Here is a 27,209-nt window from a genome sequence, read left to right on the forward strand (position 1 = left end):
AATCGCAATCCCAAAATTTCAGTGACTCACTCTTAAAGTTAGATGTTTGAACTATCCTCAATTTTTCACTTAGATTTCAAGATCTTCAGTGCAGTGATGTCTTCATGTGTTTGTACGGTACTAAGCACTAGATCCTGACTGGGGCCTCTGGGCACCACTGTTACAAAAGTATTACACAATAGTAAAACAAGATTTGGCTGAATTTTAAATAAATGCATTCAAAAATAAAATTGATATACAAACTATCTTAACTTGAAGATAGAAAAATAGAACTGCTTCTGAACATTTTTCCTATGATGATAAAGTACTTTTTATTCATAATAACACAAAATTATGACAAAAAGCTCAGGGCTACATCTTACTCTTAATAGTAATCAAATGTAATCCTTTCAAATAGGAAGTATTTTTCTCTCATGAAAATATACTATTTGCATTTCCCTGCTAATACAGTTGCCAGATTCCCTGGATAACTGCAAGAACTTCTAAGCAGTAGATTCATTTTCCCCTTCAAATTTTAGAAAAGAATATATATATTTTAAACCCTTGCACAGTTCCTTAATTAAGTGTTTCACTTGTGTGAAATTGGTGAGACACCAAAATAAAATAAAATAAAATAAAATAAAATAAGGTTCTACATTAATTTCGTGGCAGGCTTGCAGTCCTTTTTTCTGTTGGGAAAATTCTGACAGTCACACTAAAACTATAGAGTCATTGAATACTATGCTGTTTCCTTTAGAATCACTGTAGGAGAGAGTTGTTTAATACTTACCAAAGGTGTTATATTAAAGTTATAATAAGCAGATACTTAGACTTCTGACATTCATCTCAACAGGATTTACTGAAGTAAAACCATGTATAGTTAATATGAAATCAGTGTGTGTATGATTGCATATGTTCTGAATGTTTTCATTTAATATCTGGGAATCTCTCCAGATAGCCTACGTTTGAAATCAGTGACTGTTTGTCCTTTTAAAATACCATTCTAAAAGGGAGATGACATTAGAGCAGTTGCAGCTAATCAAGATGCCCTCACTTGTGTATTCAGTCTGATTGGGTTAATGTTACTCCAGATCTTAGTAACAGACCTTAGAAAAGTTAAATAAAAAACCTGACAGTTTATGAGTCTGTTCATAGCCAATCACGAGCCAGCATTTCTTTTTTAACAACATATACATTTCATTACTTGACCAATTGGATGAATTCACTTCCAAATGCACCTCAACAAGTTTCCTTTGCAAGCTGTCACTTTTTAGGTGTATTTTGCCTTTATATCAAACTGCCTTTCAAAAGGATGTGAGGTCGTAAAAGGATTGTGGGCAATCCAACAAGACAATCAAATCAGAAGAATATATAATATATAAGCAGACTATAATAATTTGACTAGAAATTGAAAAAAAAAACCCATTTCTGTTGAGCTGTCCACTTCTGATAATGTAATTTTTTTAAAATAAAACTCCTCATATATTGATCAGTGTGTCATATAAATAGATTCATTTGGTTGCCTTATGAAGCCAAATGTACCAAATGAATATCAAAACTCATTGAAAATGTCAATATATCTTAAAATTGTATGTTGTGGTACAAAATTCCATACATTCATATAATCTATTTACCAACCATGTACAAGTTTAAGATATGGTGAAGTTCTCAATGGGATCTGACATACTTTATTGTTGAAACAAATGTGACATTAAGATAAAGAAACTATAAAGAAAATCTGCATATAACATTCCTTACCTTTTGGGCTGCAGAATACATGCTAGCCGTTTTCAACTTTAAATTAAAAGACTTTTACTATTTTCATGACATTTTATATAGCACATAAAAATGCATGTGTAATAGTTCACAAAGAGATGCTAGGTAGCATATAATTATAAAAACCCTTGCATTTCTGATATATTCAGTTTGCTAAAAATATGTACTAAAATGAAAGGTAGGATGCAGGCATGGTATAAGTGCATTATCTTTGGTAAAATGTTCTCACTTTATTTATAACCATATTTGCGCTGATATCCATTTTGCGCATGGTCTGCTATTACTTATGCCAACAGGAAACATTTAAGTGAATTTAAACAGTATTAGATTATTCAGTACAATCATGACTCTCATCATACATTCTTTTAGGATGTTGCTAGCACATAGGGGAAAATGTGTGAGTTCTACTATCTACTGTGACTTACTACTGCTTTAACACTGTAAAATAACTTTGCTAATTCTTGCCATTAGAAAAAAATATTATGTTTTTTTAAAAAAGGAAGGGGTCAACATGATTCTGAGACCAGTAAATTCTAAAAAACTGAAGTAAAAATATCCAGTATTTTGTAGTTTAATACAATTGCTAAAATAGAAATTTACACTAGGGCTTAACTGAAATGTGATACTATGATCCATCTAAATAAATAACAAAAGAGGACCACAGAGAACCTCAACAAATCTCAAGATGTTCAAGGGATGGTCAGTGTTAAATGATCACTGCCATGACTAACATCTAACGGAAGGCTCGATTCTCTCAAACCATTGACATCAACGGACATCCTGCTTTAGAGCAACGTAATTGAGAGGAAAATCAGGTTCTGATTTTAATGCAGCACTCTTCAAGGACAGATCAGAAACTGTGAAGTTACAATGGACTTAGGATATTCTTCATTATAACTAATTATATTAACAATGCAATCTTGATAATCTGAACCTAAGTTAACCATACAAGATTACATTTCCAGATAGATATTTATTACACTAAATCAATTTGGATAATCAAAGGAATTTTCAATATCCCTATGACATTCGGAGACTCCAGGTTGTGCTGTATTCACACAAACACACCATATCGCCACAGCTCATAGGGGGGGAACCCTTGCAGCATTCACTTCTACCACAGAATCAAATCTTTGTATTTACCTTTTGCTTATTAAATATTTGATTTAATACTGGAAACTTTGGAATCATAATTCTGATGAAGAATAAGGACTTAAATGTTTTTCTACATTCCTTGTTTCAAGTACTTTTTCTAAAAAGAGAGAGACTAACAGGCAATAGCAACACATTCTGCTGTTAAAGGGCTTGATTCTGTTTTTGTAACCCTATTCACTGAAGCAGTTCCCAGTAGTCATATTGAAGACAATGAAATAACTTACATGAGTAAGGGTGAAGGATCAGGTCTACCAGCTCAAAGTAAAAACACATTGTGTCTAATCAAGTCTTAGTTCTTATAGAAATGGAAATAATACATTGGTAACAGTCAAAAAGGAAATTACATTTGACCCAGTATTGACCTCCTGTTATTTTCATTATCATCAAGAACAAAACAAAAGGATAGCTGTAATTACTATAGTAACCAAGTCTGATGTTTCAGTCATTCTCAATGAACATGGCACTTTCAAAAAAAAAAATTTGCAAGTTAAAAAATAATTCAGATTCCAAATTATTTAACCTTGATGTTTAAAAGGGTTTAATGCAAAACTGCCCCGAAGAGCACAATGATTTTTTAAAAGGTTTCTTTTATTATTAAAAAAAGTGATAAAAATGGAAGATGCAAAAGTGGGGAGAGGACTAATACACTTAATATGTGTATTTGCACCAGCAAAAGTCATGCTCTTAATGAGTCATTAGTGACTTCATCACTGATCATTTATGGTCTTTATCATGTACAAATGTAGTAAACCACTTTCCACTGTTGCAGTGCCCTTATATGTGCAATACACATATTAAAAAGTAACAATCTTAGCGCCCAATATTCCTAGGGGCTGATCGCCCTTAGATTCCATAGTAAGATCAAGCTCCCAGTCTAGAACAAAATATGCTCTTCCCAAATAATTTAGTGGTCAAAGTCTGAAGAATTTAGAGAGCCTGTTACTTTTTTGCTTTCTTGGCTTTTTTCAGTATATCACACTTTTTCCTGTTGGGACGCCGGCATCTTTCATCGATGCTTGGTATACATTCATAATGCCACACTTCTTCCATTTTCTCCACGGGATAAACTGCTTCAACATAATGACGGATCAATCTGAGTCTGGTGGGATCAAGTTGCTTTTTGTTACAAGCACCTGAATGGTTATATTGAAGTCTGAGATTCTCTGGGGTAAAGAGCTCTGGAAAGAGCCTTACTAGCAGCCTGGCAGCAAAGTTTCCCACAGAAAGGCTCTGCTGTACTATCTCTCTTACCTCTTTATCAGATAGCATGTACAGAGAAGGCACAGGGAAGTCTGGGGACGGAACGACAAGTTCATCAAGTGGTATCTTGCAAAAATCTTTGCTGCTTCTTTCTGGCGGCAGTGGTGGCCCTTCAAACTCTTCTCTGAATCTTTCTGGGTTTATTGCATAGGTAAGAAATTCTCTCCTCTCAGGCCCCGGGACATGAACTTTCCGCTGCTGTTGGTATGTGCGCCTCTGTTCAGTATCCCTGCGTCGACATCTCTCATCAAGCTTCCCAACAAATTCCAATGTCCATACTCTATCGTTCTTTGCTCTTGGGTACAATATTTGCACATAGTGTCGAATTAATTTAATCCTGCTTGGATCAAGTTGTTTCTTGCCTAGTGATCCGCTACAGTTGTATTGCTTCCTTAGATTTTCATGAGTAAATAGTTCAGGGAATAAGTGAACAAGCAATCGAGATGCAAAATTTCCTATGGACAGACTGCTTTCATATATATTTTTAATTTGTTCCTTGTTCAGCAGGTAATCCGGGACAGGAACATCAAAATCGGGAGGGGGAATGTCAAGTTTATCAAAGTCTATGGGCACAAGCCAAATCTTTTTTGACCTTCTTCCTGGTCTTTCATATTCAAAGCTGTCTTCCACTTTTATGATAGATACATCATCAGGCAAACTAGAAGAATCATAGCAGTCGTCTCTCATCTGTTCACACTCACTCCCATCCATATACATACTTTCAAGTTCATCATTTATTCGCTGTGCACACTGCTGCAACCACGCCTCCTCTTCCTGCACATCAGGAAAGTAAATTTCTGTGTATCTTCGAATTATCTGAAGTCGATGAGGATCCAGCTCTTGCTTCCCAGAATCTCCATAGCAGTTATATCTTTCAGCCAGGTTCCTGTGGTCGAAGAGCTCAGGAAACAATCTGTGTAACAAAAACACAGAAAATTCCCCAGGGGATGAAGCTTCATCTAAAAATTCATTGAGATCCTGAGCATCCAGAACATAATCTGAGGTGGTGGCATTATCCCTGTCCAGAGACAAAGCTTCCTCCTGCTCTTTATCCTCAATAAAATGAGAGGACTCTACCTGTTCAGACTCATAAAAACTGGATGACTGCACACTTTGCTGACTATTTTCCATTTCTCTTTGTGCCCAAAACCTACTGAAAAAATCATTAACTTGAGGCAAACACTCCACCTGCCACACAGCATTGTTCTTCACAGAAGGATAACAAACTTCCACATAGTTTCGGATAAGCTGCAGATGAAGCGATTCAAGCTTCTTTTTGTTAAGGAAGCCACATGTGCTGCAGCTCCTGTTGAACTCCTCATCGCTGAAGAGCTCTGGGAAAAGCTGAACTAGTAACCGACAAGCCAAATCTCCACCTGATGTGCTTTGATCCATGATCTGTTTGAGTTCTGCAGCAGTTAGCTGGTACTCTGGGGGAGGCCTGAACTCTGCTACAGACTCTGTTGGGCTGACATGCTTTTTAATTCTGCTGACCTCAAGAGACAACAGGTCAACCTTACTGTGAAGCTGAGTCATATTGGAATTCAGGGTGTTGAGGGTGTAAAACATTTTCTGTATCAAAGAATATATGTTTGGATCAGAATCTGCGGTGGAAGCTGTAACAGCGATGGTAGCAGCAGAATCCCTTTTGCGTTGATCACTCAAATTCCGCAAATGGGAGGGGCTGCTTGGATTGACCTTTTCAAATAGCTCATAAGAAGAAAACTGCTCTGCCCCTGGTGTGCTCTTCTTCTCTGTAATTTTGTGTGAGATGCCATACAGAGGTTTCTTATAGGATGGAGTGGTCACGTCATTGAAGGGTTCTTCTTCACACAGCCATGTTATATTGGGATTCTTGTTAGGTTGCTCTACGTTTATCTGAGCGGGTGACCCAATATCTCGGTTCTTCATGTTTGAAATAAAGCCCTATGAATCAACAAACATCGTATTAGTAAGACAGTTTGCTTTAAAATAATAGCTACAAATTTGTGTTCCACAAGTAGGGATCATTAAATAAATATGCATTGCCTAATTTTCATCAATGAACCCAACTGTACTATGTAAATCAAGTTCATAAATGTATTGAAGGAAAAAAATCACCAAACATGCTTTACAGGGAAAGTATTATTTTACTTTTTGTTCATAACCTCTGTTATGGGATAACTATACAATTATAATACTTAGCATTTTTAGCCAGAGGGCTTTAAATGCTTATCATTACCTCCCACTTTCTGTCTGAATTCATGTTTTCTGATTCCGAATCCTGTGATCGAGCCACAACCTCACTGCTCCCCCGACTGTATTTTAATGTTTCATTACTCTCCCTACTACCACCCAAGGAGGACATTGTGGTCCAACAGCCTTGACAGGTGTGTTAATTTTGTCTCCTTTGGCTCTGAAAAATGTGTGCAAGTATTTACCTCCAGCGGTCCAATTCAGGGACAACTCTATGATACCAACACAACTTAAACCCCCCCAATGTAATTAGTGAAAAGGCCTTTTAAAAATGAAAGTAGAATGATCTGTTTCTGAAAGGCAGAGACATTTATATTCATTGAATTCTTCATGGTTCTAAACCAGCTAGTAGTGAACTCTTTAAGAATTCATGCTATAAATTATTTTTAAGCACTGCATTTCCTAACCGTTCCTCATTGTTTGAGTTCTGAAGCAAATGTTTTCATTACTTCATTGTAAATATTTATCTCATCATTTATTTATTTACTTTTTTCAAGCACATGGATATTGTGAATAACTCCTAGAAAATTAAGTAGGTGAACAACAACAAAAAATTACAATACACAGAATTCAAAAACATGTGAGAACACACACACATTTTGAATCTGACCATATTGAATTTTTTCCCAGCTTGCTAGACAGAATATTAATTAGACAAAAAATAAAGAACTTGCATTAAAACATTAAAAAGCAATGAAATACAGACTATGGGCCTGAGGTTAAGAGGTGATGAGCAACTGTAAGTTCCATCCTAGGATCAGGCCCTTAGATGGTGGATCTTCTCAGAAAAACAACAGTGTAAAAAAAATGGCAGCACCTTCTTACTCAGCTAATCTGCTTTCTATGTGTATTCACACTCATATCTGCTTACCCTAGTGACAAAAATAAGTTTACACTACTTTTTAGTCCTATAAGCAATGCAGAGCCCGAACATATCGAGTGGGCTATGCAAAAGTCCCAGAGTTGGATGGCCTCCTGACAAAGGGGGGAGGACCGTGTCCCTCCCTGTTTGTTTATGTAGTACATGGCCGTTGTGTTGTCTGTAAACACTGAGACACAATGGCCATGCAACTGTTGCTGGAACGCCTGGCACGCCAGGCGGACTGTTCTCAGTTCTCGGACATTTATGTGTAATGCCAGCTCCTGAGAAGACCAAAGGCCTTGAGTATGAAGGTGACCGAGGTGAGCACCCCAGCCGAAAGATGAACGTCTGTCGTCAGGGACATTGAGGGTTGGGGCGGATGGAATGGCATTTCTGCACACACCAGGGAAGGAGTCAGCCACCATTCTGGGAGCCTAGGGTGCTCGAGGGGATGGTGACTATCGTGTCTATCGGGTCCCTGCCCGGGCGGTATACCGAGTTGAGCCAAACTTGGAGAAGACGGAGGTGGAGCCTGGCGTGTTTGGTTACAAACGTGCAGGCAGCCATGTGACCCAGGAGACTGAGACAAGTGTGAGCTGAGGTCGTCGGGAAATTCTTTAGACCTCAGATGATTGTTGCCATCACCTGAAACTGCGGCTGTGGTAAGCAGGCTCTGGCTAGATTGGAGTCCAGGATAGCTCCTATGAAGTATAACCTCTCCGTGGGAATCAGAGTGGATTTTTCTATATTGATCATCAGGCCTAGACATGTGAATAGGTCCTTGACGATGCCCACATGCTGAGTGACTTGTGTCTCGGAGGCCCCTTGGATGAGCCAACCGTTCAGATATGGAAAAACGTGTATCCGACGTTGGCGGAGGTAGGCGGCGACTACGGCCATACACTTTGTAAATACTCTTGGGGCTGTAGAAAGGCCAAAAGGCAGGACCGTAAACTGGAAGTGCTGACGGTTGGCTACAAAGCGGAGATATCTCCTGTGCGGAGGAAAGATGGCGATGTGAAAGTACGCATCCTTCATATCAAGGGCAGCATACCAGTCTCCAGGATCCAAGGACTGGGGGGGATACCATGTGGAACTTCAACTTTATCATAAACTAGTTGAGTCTTCGCAGGTCTAGGATAGGTCTGAGACCTCCCTTCGACTTGGGGATTAGGAAATAACGGGAGTAAAACCCCTTGCCCCTTTCATCCATTGGTACCTCCACTATAGCTCCTATGGCGAGGAGCATCTGCACCTCTTGTAAGAGGAATTGCTCATGAGAGGGGTCCCTGAAGAGGGACAGGGTTGGAGGGTGGAAGGACGGGGTTGAAATAAATTGGAGGTGGTACCCATACTCCACTGTGTGTAGGACCCAGCGATCTGAAGTTAACTGGGACCACGCCGGGAGGAAGTAGGAGAGACGGTTGGAGAAGGGAGGAGAGGGATCCTGGCCTGTAACTGGCATGCCGCTCTCGGGCGCACCTTCAGAAGTTCATCTTTGGTCCTGGTGGTGTTTTTGAGGGACCTTGATTTTGGCCCCCTTGGGATCCTGACGGTCGTCTGCGACCACCTCAGCCGTGCCGCCTGCCAAAGTCCTGTCTTTGTCTAGGCACACAGTATGGATGGTGAGGCTGGGGACGGAAAGGCCTGCGTTGGGTCACCGGCGTATGCATGCTGAGAGAGCGCATTATGACCCTGTTATCCTTCAGGCTTTGCAGCCTGGGGTCAGTCTTTTCCGAGAAGAGGCCTTTACCATCAAATGGTAAGTCCTGAATGGTATACTGGAGCTCCGGTGGAAGGTTTGAAACCTGAAGCCATGAGATGCGCCTCATGGCAACACCCGAGGCCAGAGTCCTGGCTGCTGAGTCTGCTGCATCCAACAAGGCCTGGAGGGAAGTTCTGGCCACCTTTTTCCCTTCCTCCAAGAGGGCAGCGAACTCTTGGTGGGAGTCTTGAGGGAGAAGCTCCGTAAACTTACCCACTGCCACCCAGGTGTTATAATTATAGCGGCTAAGCAAGGGTTGTTGATTTGCCATCCGGAGCTGTAGGGCCCCTACCGAGTACACCTTGCGGCCGAGTAGGTCCATTCGCCTAGCCTCCTTCGATTTCGGGGCTGACGCCTGCTGGCCGTGGCATTCCCTCTCATTAACAGACTGGATGACTAGTGAGCAGGGAGGAGGATGGACATACAAGTACTCGTACCCTTTAGAGGGCACCATATATTTACGCTCGACTCCCCTGGCCACAGGAGGGATAGAGGCTGGGGACTGCCATATGGTATTGGCATTCGCCTGGATGGTCTGAATAAACGGTAGGGCCAGTCTAGTGGGGGCATCTGCCGATAGAATGTCCACTACCGGGTCCTCTACCTCCGGAACCTCCTCCACCTGGAGGTTCATATTGAGTGCTACCCTCCTTAGGAGGTCCTGCTGGGCTCTCAGGTCAACTGGAGGAGGGCCCGAGGAAGATGTTCCTGCCACCGCCTCATCTGGAGAAGAGGAAGAGGAGATGCCAGCGACGAGCGGGTCCTGGGTGGCCTGTTGCTCTTGGGCGATTTCCTGCTCCAGAGGAACCTGGGAGTCCGGTGGGTGAACTGGGGCTTCCTCCGCAGCAGTCGGAGGGGGATGGCTAACCGTCGCCTCTGGCACTTGGTGCTCTGATGAGACAGAGCGGGATGGAACTACTGGTAGCCTTAGGCCTGGTGGTACACCCAAGGTGTCCAGAAAGACCACTGATGGGGTCCTTGGTCCTGGGCCTGGGACTCTTGGAAGACTCTGGTGGGCACATCAGAATCGTGGTCCTGAGCATAAAAGAGCTGTCCGCGTGGGACAACACTGACACGTGTCTGGATGGCCATGGAGGTGCTGAAATGCCCCAGTCTCTGTCTCTAGCGGACCTTGCCCTACTTGGCACCGGTACCAGGAGGCATACCTGTACCGGGAACGAGATCGGGACCTGCAACCGGAGCGGTGTCGGGAGGTTGACCGAGATCTCAAGGCTCAACGTTGTGAGCGGCTACGGGAGTCATGGTGCCTAGAGCGGTGCCGGGAGCTGAAACGGTGCCGAGAGTAGCGGGCCAGTGAACAGGATACCGACCGGTGCCGCGAGTGCGACCGATACCGAGGAAGAGAACGATACCGGGACTGCGTGCGGTGTCGGGAGCGCCAACGGGACCTGGAGCTTCTGCGGGACCGTGATCGTGAATGGTGCCGCTCTGCTGTGCCGACAGAGGATGGTCTTATCAAGGCAAGCTTGCCGATAGACTGTATTACCCGCTCCGGCGGTGCTGGGGGTTGACGCAGCGTCGACTCTGTCATGGCAATCAGATCCCTTGACATTGAGAATGTCTCCGGCGTGGAGGGAATAGTAAGCTCAACCACGGCGCGTGCCGGGGAGCTGTCAGGCACCGAACTCGACGGCCCTTGTGGGACCGGAATCGACGGTGCCGACGTTGTTGGTGCCGCAGCAGGTGTTGGTGCTGGGCGATCCGACTTAGACGAGCTCTCTGGCTGCAGTGCAGGTGGCACGGAAGCAGCAGGAGTCTTAGGCTTTCTCGACCTTGGGGAGAGGGAGAAGTGCTGAGTCAACTTCGGTGCTGGTGACGGCCAGTGCCGAGAGGCCTTGGCAGTACCAGTGCAGTCCGGTGCTGAGGAGGTGCTTTTGCCCGCCAATTGACCAGCGCTCAGTGCCAAAGGCGGAGGGGCAAAAGCTGCCTCCATGAGGAGCTGCTTTAGCCGAAAGTCCCACTCCTTTTTTGTTCTCGGCTTAAAAACCTTGCAAATGTGACACTTATCTGTCAGGTGAGATTCCCTGAGGCACTTAAGGCAGGAGTCGTGTGGATCTCCTGTCGGCATCGGCTTATGACAGGCCGAGCACGGTTTGAAAGCCAGTGAACCGGGCATGGGCCCCAGCACCGGCTGCGGAGAAGGGGCTAATCCCCGAATCCCTCTTAACTATAACACTAACTATGAACAATAAAAATTATCTATAACTATATAACTTTGAACTATATACACAACAAAATAACTAGAGAACTACGAGTAGCTAGGGAGGTGGAGGTCAGTGAAACCGCACTCCACTGTTCCAACGACCGACACGGGTGGTAAGAAGGAACTGAGGGGCGGTTGGGTCGGCAGGGGTATATATCCGGTGCCATGGCGGCGCCACTCCAGGGGGCGCCCAGCTGACCCACCGAGTGTTGCTAGGGTAAAAATCTTCTGACGAACGTGCATGCAGCGTGCGCACACCTAACTGGAATGGATATGAGCAAGCACTCGAAGAAGAACTATAGAAGTTACCAGTCATGACAATTTTTCGTACCATTGGTGTTTTGGCTTCTAAGGTCGAGAGAGTGGGATTGCTCCCATGCAACGGCTCTACCACTTAAAAAGCTTTCATGCACAGGTCCTGTGCAAATCATCAAACATCATCATACCACCGAAGTCCTTTGGTGATGGGGGAGGGGCAAAGCAACAGGTGGAGGTTACCACTGGGAGTCATAATCCCAATCCTGCACGCAGGCAGCCTGTGGATAGATGGTCGTCCAACTCTGTACTTGGGGCAGCAGAGTTGCCCAGCAGCATCCCAGGTGTCTGAGCAGCCCTCTTTAGGACACGACTGCTTACCCTAGTAAGGGAGGGGCCTAGAAAAGATGGCCTAAAAATTGCCTGCCCTACAACAGCTGGCCAGCAAGCCGCGGCTGGCAATTTAACCCAACCTGCAGCTGAAACCAAAAGAAAAATTTGAGAAAACTTACCATTGGTGTATGGAATATTCGTACCCTCATGGATCGAGAAGCTGTTGCAAGACCTGAGAGAAGGACAACTCTCATTGCTCGAGAACTAGCCCGCTACAACATTGATATAGCGGCATTAAGCGAAACAAGATTGCCTGGGGAAGGTTTCTTGAGCGAACCAGGAAGTGGTTACACCTTCTTCTGGAAGGGTAAGACTGAGCAAAGGACAAAGACATGGAGTTGGTCTGGCAATGAAAACCTCATTGATGCATCAACTCCCAGACCTTCAGTGGTATCATGAAAGATTGCTGAAACTACGCTTCCCACTAAATGCCAAATGTCATGCCACCATCATTAGTGCATATGCACCCATTCTCAGACATGCTCTGACAGACTCGAGAGGAACAATTCCTATGAAGATCTCAACAGACTGATCAAGGCCCACACCTGTAACAGACAAACTACTCCTACTTGGAGATTCAATGCCCGAGTTGGCTGACAGAAACTGGAAAGGAGTAACCAGTCCAATCATGCTGTAGGCAAATTGAACAAGCAATGCACACATCCTTTCGAGCTCTTTGTTTCTGAAAGATGACTCTGACCATTACCAACCTCTGTTCGACAAGCGATAAATACAAAATGAACGTGGATCCACCCTATGTCCAAACAGCGCATCCTGAATAGATTATGCCATGTTCAGAAGGCTAGACATCCGAGAAGTAATCGCGAGGCCGAGAGTGCTGGACAGATCATCAGATTAGTCAGGACGTCTCTCCAACTTTACACTCGCTCCCTCTCGCACAAATCCATAGCATGTGCGACCTGCTTTCAACATAGCCAGAACTGAAGGATGCCAATTGTTTCAACAACTTTCAGAAGATCTGATGACAAACTGACATCCCACAGCAACGGATTGGTACTGAAACCAAAAAGTGGACCAGTTCAAAGCAGATGGTGACTGACACCAATAACATACATCTTGGACAACGAAAAGAACACATCAGGATTGGTTTGATGCAAAAAAAAAATTATCTCAGCTCTGAAGGTAAAGAGAAAGCCCTTTTCGAATCGGCTAAATGATCCTCCTCAGCCCACCCCCCCCCCCTCCAAACGGGACCTTTCAGTAACCTTCAGAGCAAAACACTAGAAAGCCTCCTAATACAAGACAACGGTGGAGAGCAAAGCAAAGAAATCGACAACTATGCTGAGACCCACAACTGAAAGATGTTCTTCAAGTGCTCATTAAGACTGTCTATGGGACCTTCAAAACTAGGACCACCCACGCGCTCTCAGTCAGACAACACAACATTACGCTTGATTAAAGATAAAGAAGGCATCAAACAAAAGATGGGCGGAAAACACTTAGCAACCCTTCTCAATAACATCAATCACGTGAATAATAACTCTCATGAATTCCACAACAACCTGCTCGAAAATCTGACTCTCTGCCCCATATAGAATTGAGATTAAGAAAGCTGTTAGCCAGATGAGTTCAGGAAAAGCTCCTGGAAAAGATGGGATACTAGCAGAGATATACAAAGCAGCAGGTTCAGCAGCACTAGCAGCGTGACATAGCGTGATCATCAGCATCTGGGAGGATGAAAACATACCACAGGACCTCTGCGATGCTACTATTGTCTCTCTTTTCAAGAACAAAGGCAGCAAAGCAGAATGTGGAAATTATAGAGGCATATCCCTCCTCTCCGTTGGTGGGAAGACCATCACCCATATCATCTTGAACCGCCTAATAGCCAGTATTTCCAAGGCAAATCTACCTGAAAGTCAATGTGGTTTTTGACCTGGCCGGAGCACAGTCAACATCTCCCTGTAATAGCTCAGTGGTTTGAGCATTGGCCTCCTAAACCCAGGGTTGTGAGTTCAATACTTGAGGGGGCCATTTGGGGATTGGTCTTGCTTTGAGCAGGGGGTTGGACATGATGATCTCCTGAGGTCCCTTCCAACCCTAATAATCTATGAACATGGTGTTTGCTGTCAGACAAATACAAGAGAAGTGCATTGAACAGAACATGTACCTGTATGCTGTCTTCATAGATCTGACAAAGATGTTTGATACCATCAACAGGGAAGCCCTTTGGACTATTCTAACACAACTTGGCTGCCCAAGAAAATTTGTCCAGATTTTACGCCTTTTTCATGACAGCATGACAGGCGAAGTATTATCTGATGGAGCCACATCTGCCCCCTTCAACATCACCAACGGCGTGAAACAAGGATGTGTTCTCGCTCCTGTCTTATTTAACCTGTTCTTTGCACGCATCCTCAACCATGCAATGAAAGATCTGGATCGAGATATATATTTGAAATACCGGCACGATGGTTCACTTTTTGACCTCCGTTGCCTGAATGCAAAGACTAAGATAGTGCAGAAACTCCTTCTTGAGGCACTCTTTGCTGATGACTGTGCCCTCATGGCTCACACATTGAAAATGATCTTCAGCACATTGTCAACAAGTTTGCCGAGGTCTCGCAACTCTTCAGACTATCAGCCTCAAAAGACAAAAGTTCTCTATCAACCTGTACCTGGATCAAATGTTTTTGTCCGAAGTATCTCCACTCATGGCACTCAGCTTAAAGTAAAGTAGTGGAGAACTTTAAATACCTGGGTAGTGTCATATCCAGTGATGGATCACTGGATAATGAGATCAATGCATGAATATCCAAAGCAAGCCAGGCACTTGGCTATCTGCGTGTCAAGGTTTTAAACCACCATAACATCCGGATGTCAACAAAACTGCTTGTGTACGGAGCTGCTGTTCTTTCATCTCTTTTGTACGGGTGTGAAACATGGACACTATATAGGCGTCACATCAAGCAGCTCGAAGCATTCCACATGCGTTGCCTCCACAACATCATGAAGATCCACTGGCAAGACAAAGTGCCCAATCTTGAGGTCCTTGAGAGAGCCCAGATGACAAGCATCGAAATGATGATCACGAAGTCACAGCTACATTGGACCAGTCATGTCAGCCGCATGGATGCCAACAGAATCCCCCGCCAGCTTCTCTATGGTGAGCTCTCCCAGGGCATCCGGCATATAGGTCGTCCATGAAAACGTTACAAGGACACCATCAAAGCCAATCTGCAGTATAGCAGTATCAAACCCAGGGACCTTGAGGATGCCACCAGCGACAGAACACAGTGGTGTGCAACAGTCAGAAATGCCTGCATCACCTTTGAGGAAGACTGCTGCTGGCGTCTACAAGAGGCACGTGAACGACGTCACAGAGCACCAGCAGTGCACAACCCACTGACTGCGAACTTCCCATGCACCATCTTTAGCCAAATGTGCACCTCTAGAATTAGAGGGCACACCATGAGACCAACAATAGATGATTTGCTCATATTTGTCATCATCGGATCGATGGACTACCAAGAACACCACTGAAGACCATGAGGTTGCACAGGTGATAAGTGAGGGTGTTAGTGGGTTCAATTTAGAGTGCAGAATCCTATCAGCAATGATAAGGTTGAGAAGCTTGATTTTCAGATCCAAGTTGATTCTGCAGAGATCTCTATTAGAAACTTTCCTCTCCAGTTTAACTTGTAAACAAAGCACATTTGAGATGGACTAAATGAAACATGATAAACATGGAGCAACAGCAAAACATCACTTTTCAGAGAAGTGCCCTTGTTAAGTGGGAAGATGTGGCCTAACTAAAGCACCTGTTATAAGATTCAGTAATACCAAGGCACAACAGACAGAATTAAATACAGGGATCTCTGGCTTTTCTGATAAAAAAAAAAAAAATCAGCATTATAAAGAAATTTGAACATATGATGAAACTTGCTCTTATCTGGTAACCTCATGTCTTCAGAGACTGCCCCAAATTATCCTCATACAGAAAAGAGCACAATTTGGCTCCATCTTTGTTAGAAGGCTTGTTATGATAAGGAAATCATTTGTTAGTCCTTTTCAGGTTTCACCATAGGGTTTTTTTGTGTTCCATGAAGCAATAAAACATGACAATCTGAGGGTAGTGCTGATTAATGCTCAGCTCAAGTGAAGAGGCAGGAACAAGGCAGTACCTGGTAAGTGTATTAATCAGCATGGACTCATCATCTAAAGTGCCTTATTGCCCTTCTAAAATGAACACATAAAAGTTAACATTCTTGGGGTTGGATGGGGCCCTTTGGAAGAAAAGAAGTGCTTACGCTGAGAATTATGGCAGATCTCTGTATGTTGCAAGGGCAGCAGAACTTCTGCCCTTTCACTAATGCAGCTCACGATGTTTGGATCTGGTTGTGGGAGGAATTTGTAGATCTGCATTTCAGAAACACACGGTCAATGTTCAGCTAACAGCTAGTACCACATTTGGGACTAGATTTAAGCATTTTCTGTTAGTCTAGGATACCTTTTTCTGCCTTCAGAACATTCTTCTTGCCTCCAGTAATAATCTTGGCACTATATAGATTATATTGCCAGCTGGGTATAGCATTATCTGAGGCACACAGAGTATTTTTGGTGAAACTTCAGACTAATCTATTGTGGAACATTCTTTTGTATTATCCATAAGGAGCCTGGACTTTAAGCACAGATGTGTGTATGTATTTCAGATAATGCTATATACAGTTAAAAAGATTATAAATTTACTGTACTACCAAAAAAATTACAAGGCAGATTGTTCCATATGAGCTACAGGCACATAATACCATGCTACCTATACTGTCATAGGAAGCTACTGTATCACATACTGTTGCTGAGCTTTTATGAAATGTAAATATTTTGCTATTGTGGAATAATCATCCAAATTATATGTTAGGACCACAGGCCCAGATTTTAAGAAGTATTTAGGCTTTGTTCCATTCAGCATTGCAAGTCTTAAGGTTCATTTTCAAAAGTGGCTCAGGCACTTATGAGCCTAAGTCCCACTGACTTACTCAAAGCATTTAACAACTTGAGTTTTGGTCACCACCAGAACTGGAAAGTAGCGAGAAGCGCACAAGTAAAAACATCAGTATTAAAAAAAGTTAACCTCTCAAAGGTTCTGTTAGAACTTTAGACTAAGATTGTGGTTGGTTATTTATTCTAAACATGCTCATTCATCACTAGAGTCAGTTGAGAATAAATATTCACTATAGTTATTGGGTTAGGTTCTGGCCCCATTGTAAATCCAAGGCAACTACAGTAACTCCTCACTTAACATTGTAGTTATGTTCCTGAAAAATGCGACTTTAAGCGAAATGATGTTAAGCGAATCCAATTTCCTCATAAGAATTAATGTAAATAGGGAGGATTAGGTTCCAGGGGAGCTTCCCTAGTCTGCAAGCACCAAGGACGCGGGGCTCAACCCTCAGCCCGCCCACTCCACTCCTTCCCCCAAGCCCCCATCTTTGACCTGCCTCCCCATCTCCTCTCCCTTTACTTCGCACTGTGTCTTGGCTCCTCTGTCCTCCCTCCCTTCTCACCCTTTAAAATGCTGCAAGCCAGCTGATTGCTGGGTTCTGGAGGCAGGGGAGGTAGGGGGGAGGTGCGCCGAGTCCTCGCTCCTCCTCCCTCCCTCCCTCCTGCCCAGGAGCAATCAGCTGGCTTGCGGCATTCAGGAGGCAGGGGAAGCCAGCCCGCCAAGTCCTCGCTTCTCCCCTGTCCCTCCAAAACACCGCAAACCAGCTGACTGTCGTGGGCAGGAGGTGGGGTGAGGAGGGGAAGGCGCTGATCCACAAGGTCTGCTGGTGAGCGGGAGGCGCTGGGGGCTGGGTGTAGGGAGGCTGCCAGCTGTGGAGAAAGCAGGCAGCCAAACAACATAAGAGTGAAGAATTGCACAACTTTAAATGAGCATGTTCCCTAATTGATCAGCAACATAACAACAAAACAACGTTAAGTGGGATGACTTTAAGTGAGGAGTTACTGTATCAGCTTCAAATAACTTCTAGATTTAGAGTGGTTTCACTGAGATCAGAATCTGTCCCACTGCACATAATCTGGAAAAATTACAACCCTGGTCCGGCAATTGGGTTAACCCATGGGGATCTGATTGCAGGACTTGGGCCTAAATTTCTAATGAAAATACTAACAAAATATTTACTCTAGGGACATGAGAGGGAGTCTATGATCACAGTCAGACCCAGTTAATCCAAACCAGTTTGAGAATTCCATGTTTATAAGCATTATTAGAAACAAATAATTGCTTTAGATAAAAACAATTAATGGTAAAATTTATGCTGTAAAATGGGATACTGCTCACATCATTAAAAATATCCAGATAAGTAGTATTGGTAAACTAGGCAAAGATTATAGTTATTTCTGACTATAAACAAATTAATTGCTGGTGTGAGTCGATTTAAAAGAGTTGTGCTCTGCTTACACCAGCAGTAAATTAGGCCCATAAAATCTGAACAGTACATCATGCATAGCCACATGTAGAGAAATCACCTCGTGAGTAAAGCGTCTTTTCTTCACACTGGGTAAAACCTCTTGCTGGCTCCCTGAACCATCACAACCAAGTGAGGTCTGTTTCCGTTTGTTGGAATCCTGTAGGCAAGTAGCTGAGCCATCCAATGAGTGTTTCTCAGGAGATTTGGATGTCACAGAGCAGTCTAGTGCTTCATCTTCATTTTCTGTTTCTACTTTCACAAGATTATTTTTTATAATTTTAACTAGAAAAAGAGAAGGTTTAAAACAATCAAGCACTTCCTTCAGAAATTCATGATACCCTTACAACAATGTGCTTTCTGTTTATTCTTCTGAAACTGCCTTTTGAATAGTGTCATTATTATTTATCATTATATAATGGCAACACCTTGAAGCCTCAAGCCCCCAAGGTGGGGCACCATTGTGGTAGGAACTGTACAAACCTATAGTAAATGACAGTTCCTGCCCCAAAGAGCTTACAGCCTAAAAAACAATACCTAGCAGGTGAGGAGGCAGGTAGTACAGTAGGCACGAGTCTGGGGGAGGGAGAAGGACGATGGATGACAAAAATAATAACAGGATGTTTTAGCAGCTAACTTTTCAGTCATTGTTATAATTACTGCTTTATCCCAATGCATTCTTCATCTAAATCTACAGCGTCTTCACACAACTAGTATTTTTTATCTGACTAGAAAATAAACAAGATATAGCATTTTACCTTCATCATCATCACTGAATTCAGCTGAGTTCATCTTCTAGCCCACTTAAAAAAAAAAATAAAAAGGACATCAGTAGTTTTCTAGAAACAGGGCATGGGTTGTAATTTCAGCCTTTTGTTAAAAGAGGTCAGAAACCTGCTATCTACAACTATTTGCTATCCCTGGACAATACTAACAGTCGTTGGGCAATTTCCTATCTGCTCCATTTTTACTCACATTATAACAGGCAGCCACTTTTCTTATGTGTTTCCTGGACACCTGCAGATCTGCCCAGCGGTGTAAATTGAACAGAAAACAACCTGAGACAGACAGAAAAGTAAGATGATTTAACATTGAAGATTTTTTCTACTGTGAAGAACATTAGTTCAGTTGTTTTAACTTTCTGTATAAGTAGAAGTGTCTTGGCAGTGCGTAAATAAAAGTTCTCTGAATGTTTTTTTTTTGGCCACATTGTATTAAGTGGCCACCTGTTATAAGAGCCAAAAAACTTTGGAGGCTCAAGGGTGTTCAACAAGTTTCACTGTGGGTCAATTTCCAGTGTTCACCGCAGCTGAAAAATGCAACACAAACTATTTTATAATTAAGGGTTAGACTAGATGACCCTTGCCGTCCCGTCCCTGTGATTCTATAATATGCCAAGGCTGTCTGAATAAATTTCCATTAAAAAATGGCTATTTTGATGTGGATTGTGATATTGAAAAACCAGCAACCTATAGATTTACAGTAACAAATCTTTTTATAATTTGTTAACTGGTGGCCTCCAAAGATCATCAGAATGCATTTTTAAAGGAAAAACAGAACATTTTCTACATTTCTCAATTTCCTTAAACCTAAGATCACATGTCATTTGTTATAAACTCCAAATTCTGGGCATGTCTCAAAAAAGAAGGCTTCGAACTCCAGTAAGGACAGATGGAGCAAGCATCCTCACCCACCTCTCACTAGCCATTTTAAGTACACATCCACCAACAGTGGCAACCAAAATTGGATACCTTTTAAATCAGCCATACATAGTTCAGTTTATCCAGATACATGTCTAGCCTCATAGACTTGCCTGGCCAAAAACAACAACAGCAACGAAAAAAAAATTTTGAAGTACACAAAAACTACATAACTACATGGCTTTTTCAAGATAGACTTCTTCTACCAAATCATTCCCTTCCGTTGGTCAAGCTCTGAATGGGTCAATACTGCCCAAGTCACCCATAACCAGAGATTTTCTGGTTAAACACACACCCACGCGGAAGCATACACGCTCATATTTATGTCCCATGAATATGCCTTATAAAACAAAAGAAATTTTGAAAGACTATAAACAAAGAATTGTAATTGTAGTCTTATTTAATAGCTGTGTTCAAAATGATTTTAAAAGAATCTCAGGTACTGTTAAAATGCTTTATGTTAAATACGAACATTAGAATACTGTGCATGCTTTCTCTTTGTTAGTGGTTGATAGCTATTAATAGTAAATATAATTAATACATTCAGTGTGAGATTTTGTACATGTGACTAACAGGTACAACACAGAACTCACAGCCTATGGGGAGGGAGGGTGGGCTAAAGAGCCTTTAAGTCACCTCTGCGCTCGCCTTATTCTGGACTATTCCAGAACCCCTCCTCTCCTCAGCGTACTCCCTATATAAGGGCTGGGGGTGGGTGGGGGGGATCCTTGGAGGAGAGTACTCTGCTTTGGCTCTTTTACTTAGCATAATTCTCCACCCTAGTTTTGACTCTTAACTTGCCTACATAAAAGTTATGTCAGTTTAACTAAAATTAGGTTTTTTTATGTCACTTTAGTTAAACTGGTGCAAATGTCTGTGAGGAGACACTTAAATCGGTTTATAAATGGCTTATGTCAATTGTTAAACCACTTTAAAAGTGTGCCACCCCAAGGTTTGTGCTGGTTTAACTAAATCTATTTTAAAATGGATTTTCATTCAACCAGTCCAATTTATGAGTTTAGGCAAGAGCTGTACAATCCTTTCTGGAAAATCCTGAAAGGACAGCACTGTGGCCTGTGCTCTACGAGAAAGTTAAATTGAATTGCACTTGCCTTGATATCCCATATACGACATTAAACTTCCAGGCCAGTGACTATTACATTTCATTTTATTGTAGAAGGCACAACTTTGTGAAGACACGGCACAGTGCCAAAAATGTGGGAGTGACAAGAAAGAAGGTGACAGCTGAATGTAGTTGCTGAATGTAGTTGCTGAAAAGTTTGTATTTTTTTAAAGGCCCTAGCAGACATCCTTACAACAATCACATACTATATAGGAAGTCACAGATTTTCTAAGTTTTTCCTTGGGGCAGCACTATCAGGGATCATGCTGACTGAGAGAGGTGGCAAACATAGAGCTAGAGACAGAAAAGAACAGACAAATAAATATATAGAAAGAAAAAAGAGAAAGATAACAAAACCAGTGTACAGCCTCCTTCTGTAGGGGGATACACAAAGAATGATATTTTTCTTCTGTCACTGCTGTTCAAACAACAGGTAGAACACTTTAGGAGAGGTCTCTCTGACAGGAGACAAGTGGGTTGGAAGCAAGAGGTATGTGAGGGTTTGAGAATGACAGTTGGAGTTGGGAATATGAAGAGAGGGTATGTAGCTGCAGAGCCTCTTTTTGAGAAGAATCCTGGACCAGAGCAAGCCAGAGGGAAATGGTCTAGGGAAAAAGACAGAAAAAAAACAGAATCAAGGAAAAAATGTTGCAACAAATAATCAAATTGAGAAATCTATCTGAGAAGGTAAGTGAGCTCCTGGTTGTTGATTCTCATTGCACTGAGTGTATGAAGGGGTTGAAATGTTGCCTGATCTGTCTTGTTTCAATATAAAATTAAATCTCTCTCCCTCACCCTTTTGTCTCTAAAACAGTCACTAGTTCTAGAGAAGAATAAACAGATGCAGGGCGGAAAACACTAGTACTTAAGTACTTATGTAATGTGGCCTGGGAATTTGGGTTTGTAGCCATGACTACCAGAGATGGGAACTCAGGGACATCCACCCTTAGCTACAGTATCTTGCTGGAAAAAAGATCAGTGCTGCAGCTTGTGCCTGGTTTCCCAGGAAACTGGGTTTGGGAGCATGATAGACCATAGCCATTTTGCATACCAAATATCCACAACAAGAAAACCGTACTCTACACTAATGGCCAAATCCTGCTCCTACTGAGATCTACAGGAGTTTTGCAATAGACTTCAGTGGCATCAGGATTTAGCTGAAATTGCTTGTTAAATTTAATTTGTAGTTACCTAGCCATTTTGAGTTAAACAAAACAAACAAAAAAGCATCTTACCAGTAAACTTCAATTTTTAGGATTGTTGCTTGTTTAAACACATTTAAAACAAAAACTTGGTTCAGGCATTTTAACTGTTTGCTCTTGGTTAAAACACATTTATTCCTGGGTTCATACATTGTGTGCAAAGTTTCATTCTGGAGAATTTTTATTTATAAATGTCTAAAAAAAAGGCCTCTAAATAGAAATACTAACACAGTGTTACCCAAAGAATCCACTATTAAGATATGGAATTTTTTTCCGAAAGACAATCAATTCTTACAACTGTGATCATGGGTTTGCATGCTGAAAATGAAGCAAGTATACTCTTGATCTTTCCTCAAATTTGTACCCCAAAGTGCCCCTTATTAAAGGCATCTGCAATTATGTTTCTGTTGGAGTCCCTAGCTCAAGTTATCCATCCAAAGAGAAACTCAAAAAGAGGTGCAATATTCAGATAGATTCAATGTTCAAGGAAGAAGAGGTAGAGCAGTCTCACCACTTGACAGAGGACTCCATCCCCAGGATGTAAGCAATAAGTAATTGAAAAAGATTTCCTAATGCCTACACCAGAACCTTATGTTTGAAAACAGTATGCAACATTTACTTTAATGTAATTAATGTTTAACTCATAAACAACTAAACATTTTACTGACATAGCACATGCCCACACTTTTATGACTAACATAATGCCTCTCTTGGCACTATGTGTTGGTGAGGGTGGCATCATGTAAAGTATGTATACTACTTTGCACTGTTCCTGTGAGATGCCACTGTTTGTGTAGGAGTTCACATATGAAGAGACAAACATTCTTTTTTACTAAGCTTGCTATTTCAGTCTTCAAGACTAAGACATACTTCAAAATTTTCAGATTTCTGAAAAGACTTAGCCATGCTAGTTAAAAAAAAGTTTCCATTCCTCTGATTGAAATAGTCTATAGTTGTCTAGATAGTTTCATCCATTTGTCTCGGGGAAAATATTTCTTGCATCTTAAACACAGATATGAAATGAGTTAGTACTTTTCAAACTGGTCTGTGAAGCACTTGTCCACAGAAAATGGTCTGGTCACATGGCACTGGGTCTCCTTGCTTCCAGCTGCTAAACTGCATTTAAATAAGTTAAATTTGCACTAAGTACCTTCCTAATGTTACTTTCCCATGTGAAAACATGTCTCCTTGGTGTAATGCAGTTGATGCTATGGGGCTAAAATACATTCAGAATTTGCTTTGCTCGCCTGTAATGTTAAAAGAGAAACTATGCAATGAAGAATAGAAGTGGTTCTTGAGACAAGCTATTAAGAAAAATGTCAGAAATAAACATAAGTCTCAAACACTCAACAGTTCGGAATGATGTTTTCATAAAACATTACAGGGGAGCAACAGCAAAGCAAGTTCTGCATGTATTTTAGCCCCACAGCATCACCTGCATTACAACCAAGGAGACATATTCACTGTTGTCAGTGAAATTTTATGAAAAAATAATCCTCTGGACAGAAAGTGCTTACAGGCGTTCTTAGAATCATGGAACTTACAGATGTTATAGACCTAGCCTTGATGGCTTCTTCTATAGGTATGCTACATCACTACCTCAAACACTTCCTTCTCACTTCATCATGACACCTTTAATATGTAAGTCAGTAACTATTTACAGATGTATATATTCAGTTTATCCACCAGGATATACAACCCTGACCTGAATAATCATGTGATCATACTGCTGCTTGTCACTCTAGCCCTTATCCATTGTTTGCTATCCCTATGTGTAAACACTTCAGAGCAGTGACCAGGTCTATCTGTACTGTAAAGTGCCTAACGTATGTGAGAGTGTTGTAAAACTAGTAACAGCCACCATATGTAAAGTAACATAGAACATCTTCCTGCCAATACAAGATAAAGACTGTTCACTGTCCCAAAATTCATTCTTTAAGAGTTCTGTAGTTTAAAAGGTGTGTACCAGACACATGCAGGGTGTAATTTTGTGTTATATTGAAACATATAACAACCATTTATTCTGCCAGTTAAAAACATTATCTGTATCTATACTAACAGGGCTGGCTCCAGGGTTTAGCAGCCCCAAGCAGCAAAAAAAATAAAAAAGCTGCGATCTTGATCTGCAGCTCTATCGCTGCCGCTCCAGTCTTCTGCGGCAACTAGGCAGCTGGTCCTTCGCTCCAAAAGGGACCTGCCACCGAAGAGCAGGACATGCCGCCCCTCTCCGTTGGCCGCTCCAAGCACCTGCTTGCTGGGCTGGTTCCTGGAGCCAGCCCTGTATATTACGATATACAAGACTTCATGTTTCTAGTTTTCTAGAAAAGGTTTGATACTGACAATTTAAATCCTTGCAACTGACTGTATTGTTTAGCTGGCAAATGCATGTTAAGTGCATACTTACGTTTCCTTCAGTGCAGATCATACCACAAACATTTGACTAATATCTGCAGCAGTTCATATTTCCTTAACTTCATATTAACTGTAAAAACATGATATAACCCCCCTGCTTTCATATATTACTTTCTTGTATGAATGATTTGTGCCTCTGGTGGCACATCACTTTATGCCTTTCCTTGAAGGTCACCATAAGTATTATGTCTCTGATTTTAGATTCACTTGTGTCTGAAGAAGTTGAATCTCTATTTTTTTCAATCAAAGGGTGGGATGTACCAGTATATTTCAGTGATAATAAGGATTCTTGAAAATTATTTAAAAAAATTATCCACCTTGTTTTAAGCAGAGCGGAGAAAACATTCTCTTTTCAAAGGATCAGCTAATGTACTGGGGCTTAATTAGTGGTTGGAGTAGCTGATGGCCTAAGGAGATGCCACTGCTTAAATTCCATAGATCTGATATACTAAAGAATTTTTGTTTCCCTCCTTTACCCCCACTATCCCTGTAGCAGTTTTATCAGAACATCACAAGAAGAGTGCTGTACTAGATATTTATTTTAGAGAACTGACACTTGGAACACCAGCAAACCAAAATTCTTGTGTAAATATTAATGTTCAGTGAGGGTTAATATTTATATTGCAGCTGTATGAAAACTTTTGTGTATTCACAAGAACCCTGTATACTTAGTCTAAATCTGCTGCTTTTCTGCCGAGATTCTATGAATCAGAACATACCTTTAATATGCACAGATTGGATAGATTATTGGAAGATTAGTAATTCCCTTAAGATACTTTATCTTACCTTCTGTTTAAAGAGGTTGCTAGTTTACTCCTATCTTTTTGCAGGTATAAATAGGAAGTAAAGTTACTGTTATGACTAACCTGCAGATAAATTTCACATATGGGTTATTCATTAAAGTCCAAGTTCCTCAACTTCTGTAAATAGTTGTGGCTCACTGGAAGTCAATAGAGTTATGAAATTTTACACTAGCAGAAGAGTTGGTCCTCATAAACGTTATGTTCTTGTTCCATTGAAAACAGTCAGAGCTTATGTTGTTGATTTCAAGGGACCCTTAATTTGGCCATACGCATTTTCATATTTAAATATTTCCTTAAATAAAAACCTACTATGAACAGATCTCTTCTGATTTTTGGAATTTTAATTACTATATATATTTTAATTTAAACATTCCTCTACTATTGGAAACTCAAAACAAAGCAGCACTGCAACTGTCTGCACGACATCCAGCATGAGAAATTGACTACAAAAGGTTATTGTCAGCATAATACACTTCTGGCTCAAATGTCTTCATCTGCTAGTGTTACAAGTAACACTTAAAATGATTATACCAGAAAGAAACAAAAAATATTAATTTTGTTTGCTTTGTACATTTGACAGCACTTTGTATACAGTCAGTTTCCCCTGAAGTTTGCGTTGGTCTTTCTGGAGGGGGGAAAAACATCCCTACTTATGTAGGGAAATATGACTGAAATTACTTTAAAAGGCAAGGGAAGATCTGGTACCTGAAACTACTTATAAATTATTAAAAATGAATTAAAAGATTTTAAGTTGAAACACGTGTAACAAACCAGTACAGCTTTACTGCCAAAGCTGACCAAACTGCATGTAAGCAGACAGCATAAAACTACACTAAAACAGATGTTTACAGTTCTATCACTTTTAATAATCCAAGATGTTATTAATAATCTAATGTTGGATTTTTTTATTATTTTGAATATCTAAAAGTGCTACTCAAAATTAAATGTCTTGGACAACATATTGCATAATACAAATCTATTCCAACGCTACAATATTAAGTACACGATAAAAGCTTTTAACACACCACCTTTTTTGTTTTTAAAACACTGGTAGACAAAATCAAAGTGTTACCCTCATGGACAAAAAGTGTACCAATACTTTATGCAGATTAAAAGCCTTGTTTGCTGTCCTGTGGAATACTGCCAGCCTCATGGCTCCACAGAAACTGGTCTCTAATAGTGGCATCTTGCCAATAGGACTTATAGGGCATGCTTTCAATTTATTTTTATTTTTAGTTACATCTACAGATGCAGTTAAAAAAAAAAATCTGTCCTCTCAACCAGAGAAAATTTCCCCACAAGTTGCATTGCCATTGCCTCTTCCTAAAATGTTGTCAAATGACAATTTTATCTTCAAGCGCTCAATGCGCTAGACATATTTATTTCCAGTGACATACTAACCACAGCAAAGAATCCTGTGGCACCTTATAGACTAACAGACGTTTTGGAGCATGAGCTTTTGTGGGTGAATACCCTCTTCGTCAGATGCAGATCTGATGAAGTGGGTATTCACCCACAAAAGCTCATGCTCCAAAGCTTCTGTTAGTCTATAAGGTGCCACAGGATGCTTTGCTGCTTTTACAGATCCAGACTAACACGGCTACCCCTCTGATACATGCTAACCACAATTTGGCTTT

At 41.4% G+C, this 27,209-nt stretch overlaps 1 protein-coding gene across 3 annotated transcripts in view; it reads right to left on the reverse strand.

The window, feature by feature from the left end:
• Positions 1-285: 285 nt before the first annotated feature.
• BEND3 (BEN domain containing 3) overlaps positions 286-27,209 on the reverse strand; it is a 29,072-nt gene continuing 2,148 nt past the window's right edge. Inside the window, exons 2-5 of one of the 3 annotated variants that reach the window (XM_032790797.2) lie at positions 19,308-19,390; positions 19,091-19,135; positions 18,394-18,617; positions 286-6,096 (exon numbers count right to left, since the gene is read on the reverse strand). In XM_032790797.2, coding sequence (XP_032646688.1) covers positions 3,850-6,096; positions 18,394-18,617; positions 19,091-19,124 — 2,505 coding nt within the window. In that variant the 5' untranslated portion in view covers positions 19,125-19,135; positions 19,308-19,390 and the 3' untranslated portion in view covers positions 286-3,849. Of the gene's footprint in view, positions 6,097-18,393; positions 18,618-19,090; positions 19,136-19,307; positions 19,423-27,209 lie in introns of those variants that run through there. The other 2 variants (XM_032790798.2, XM_032790799.2) reach the window with 2 other exon arrangements.

Source organism: Chelonoidis abingdonii, chromosome 3 (assembly GCF_003597395.2).
Source record: "Chelonoidis abingdonii isolate Lonesome George chromosome 3, CheloAbing_2.0, whole genome shotgun sequence".
Taxonomy (NCBI): Eukaryota; Metazoa; Chordata; order Testudines; family Testudinidae; genus Chelonoidis; species Chelonoidis abingdonii.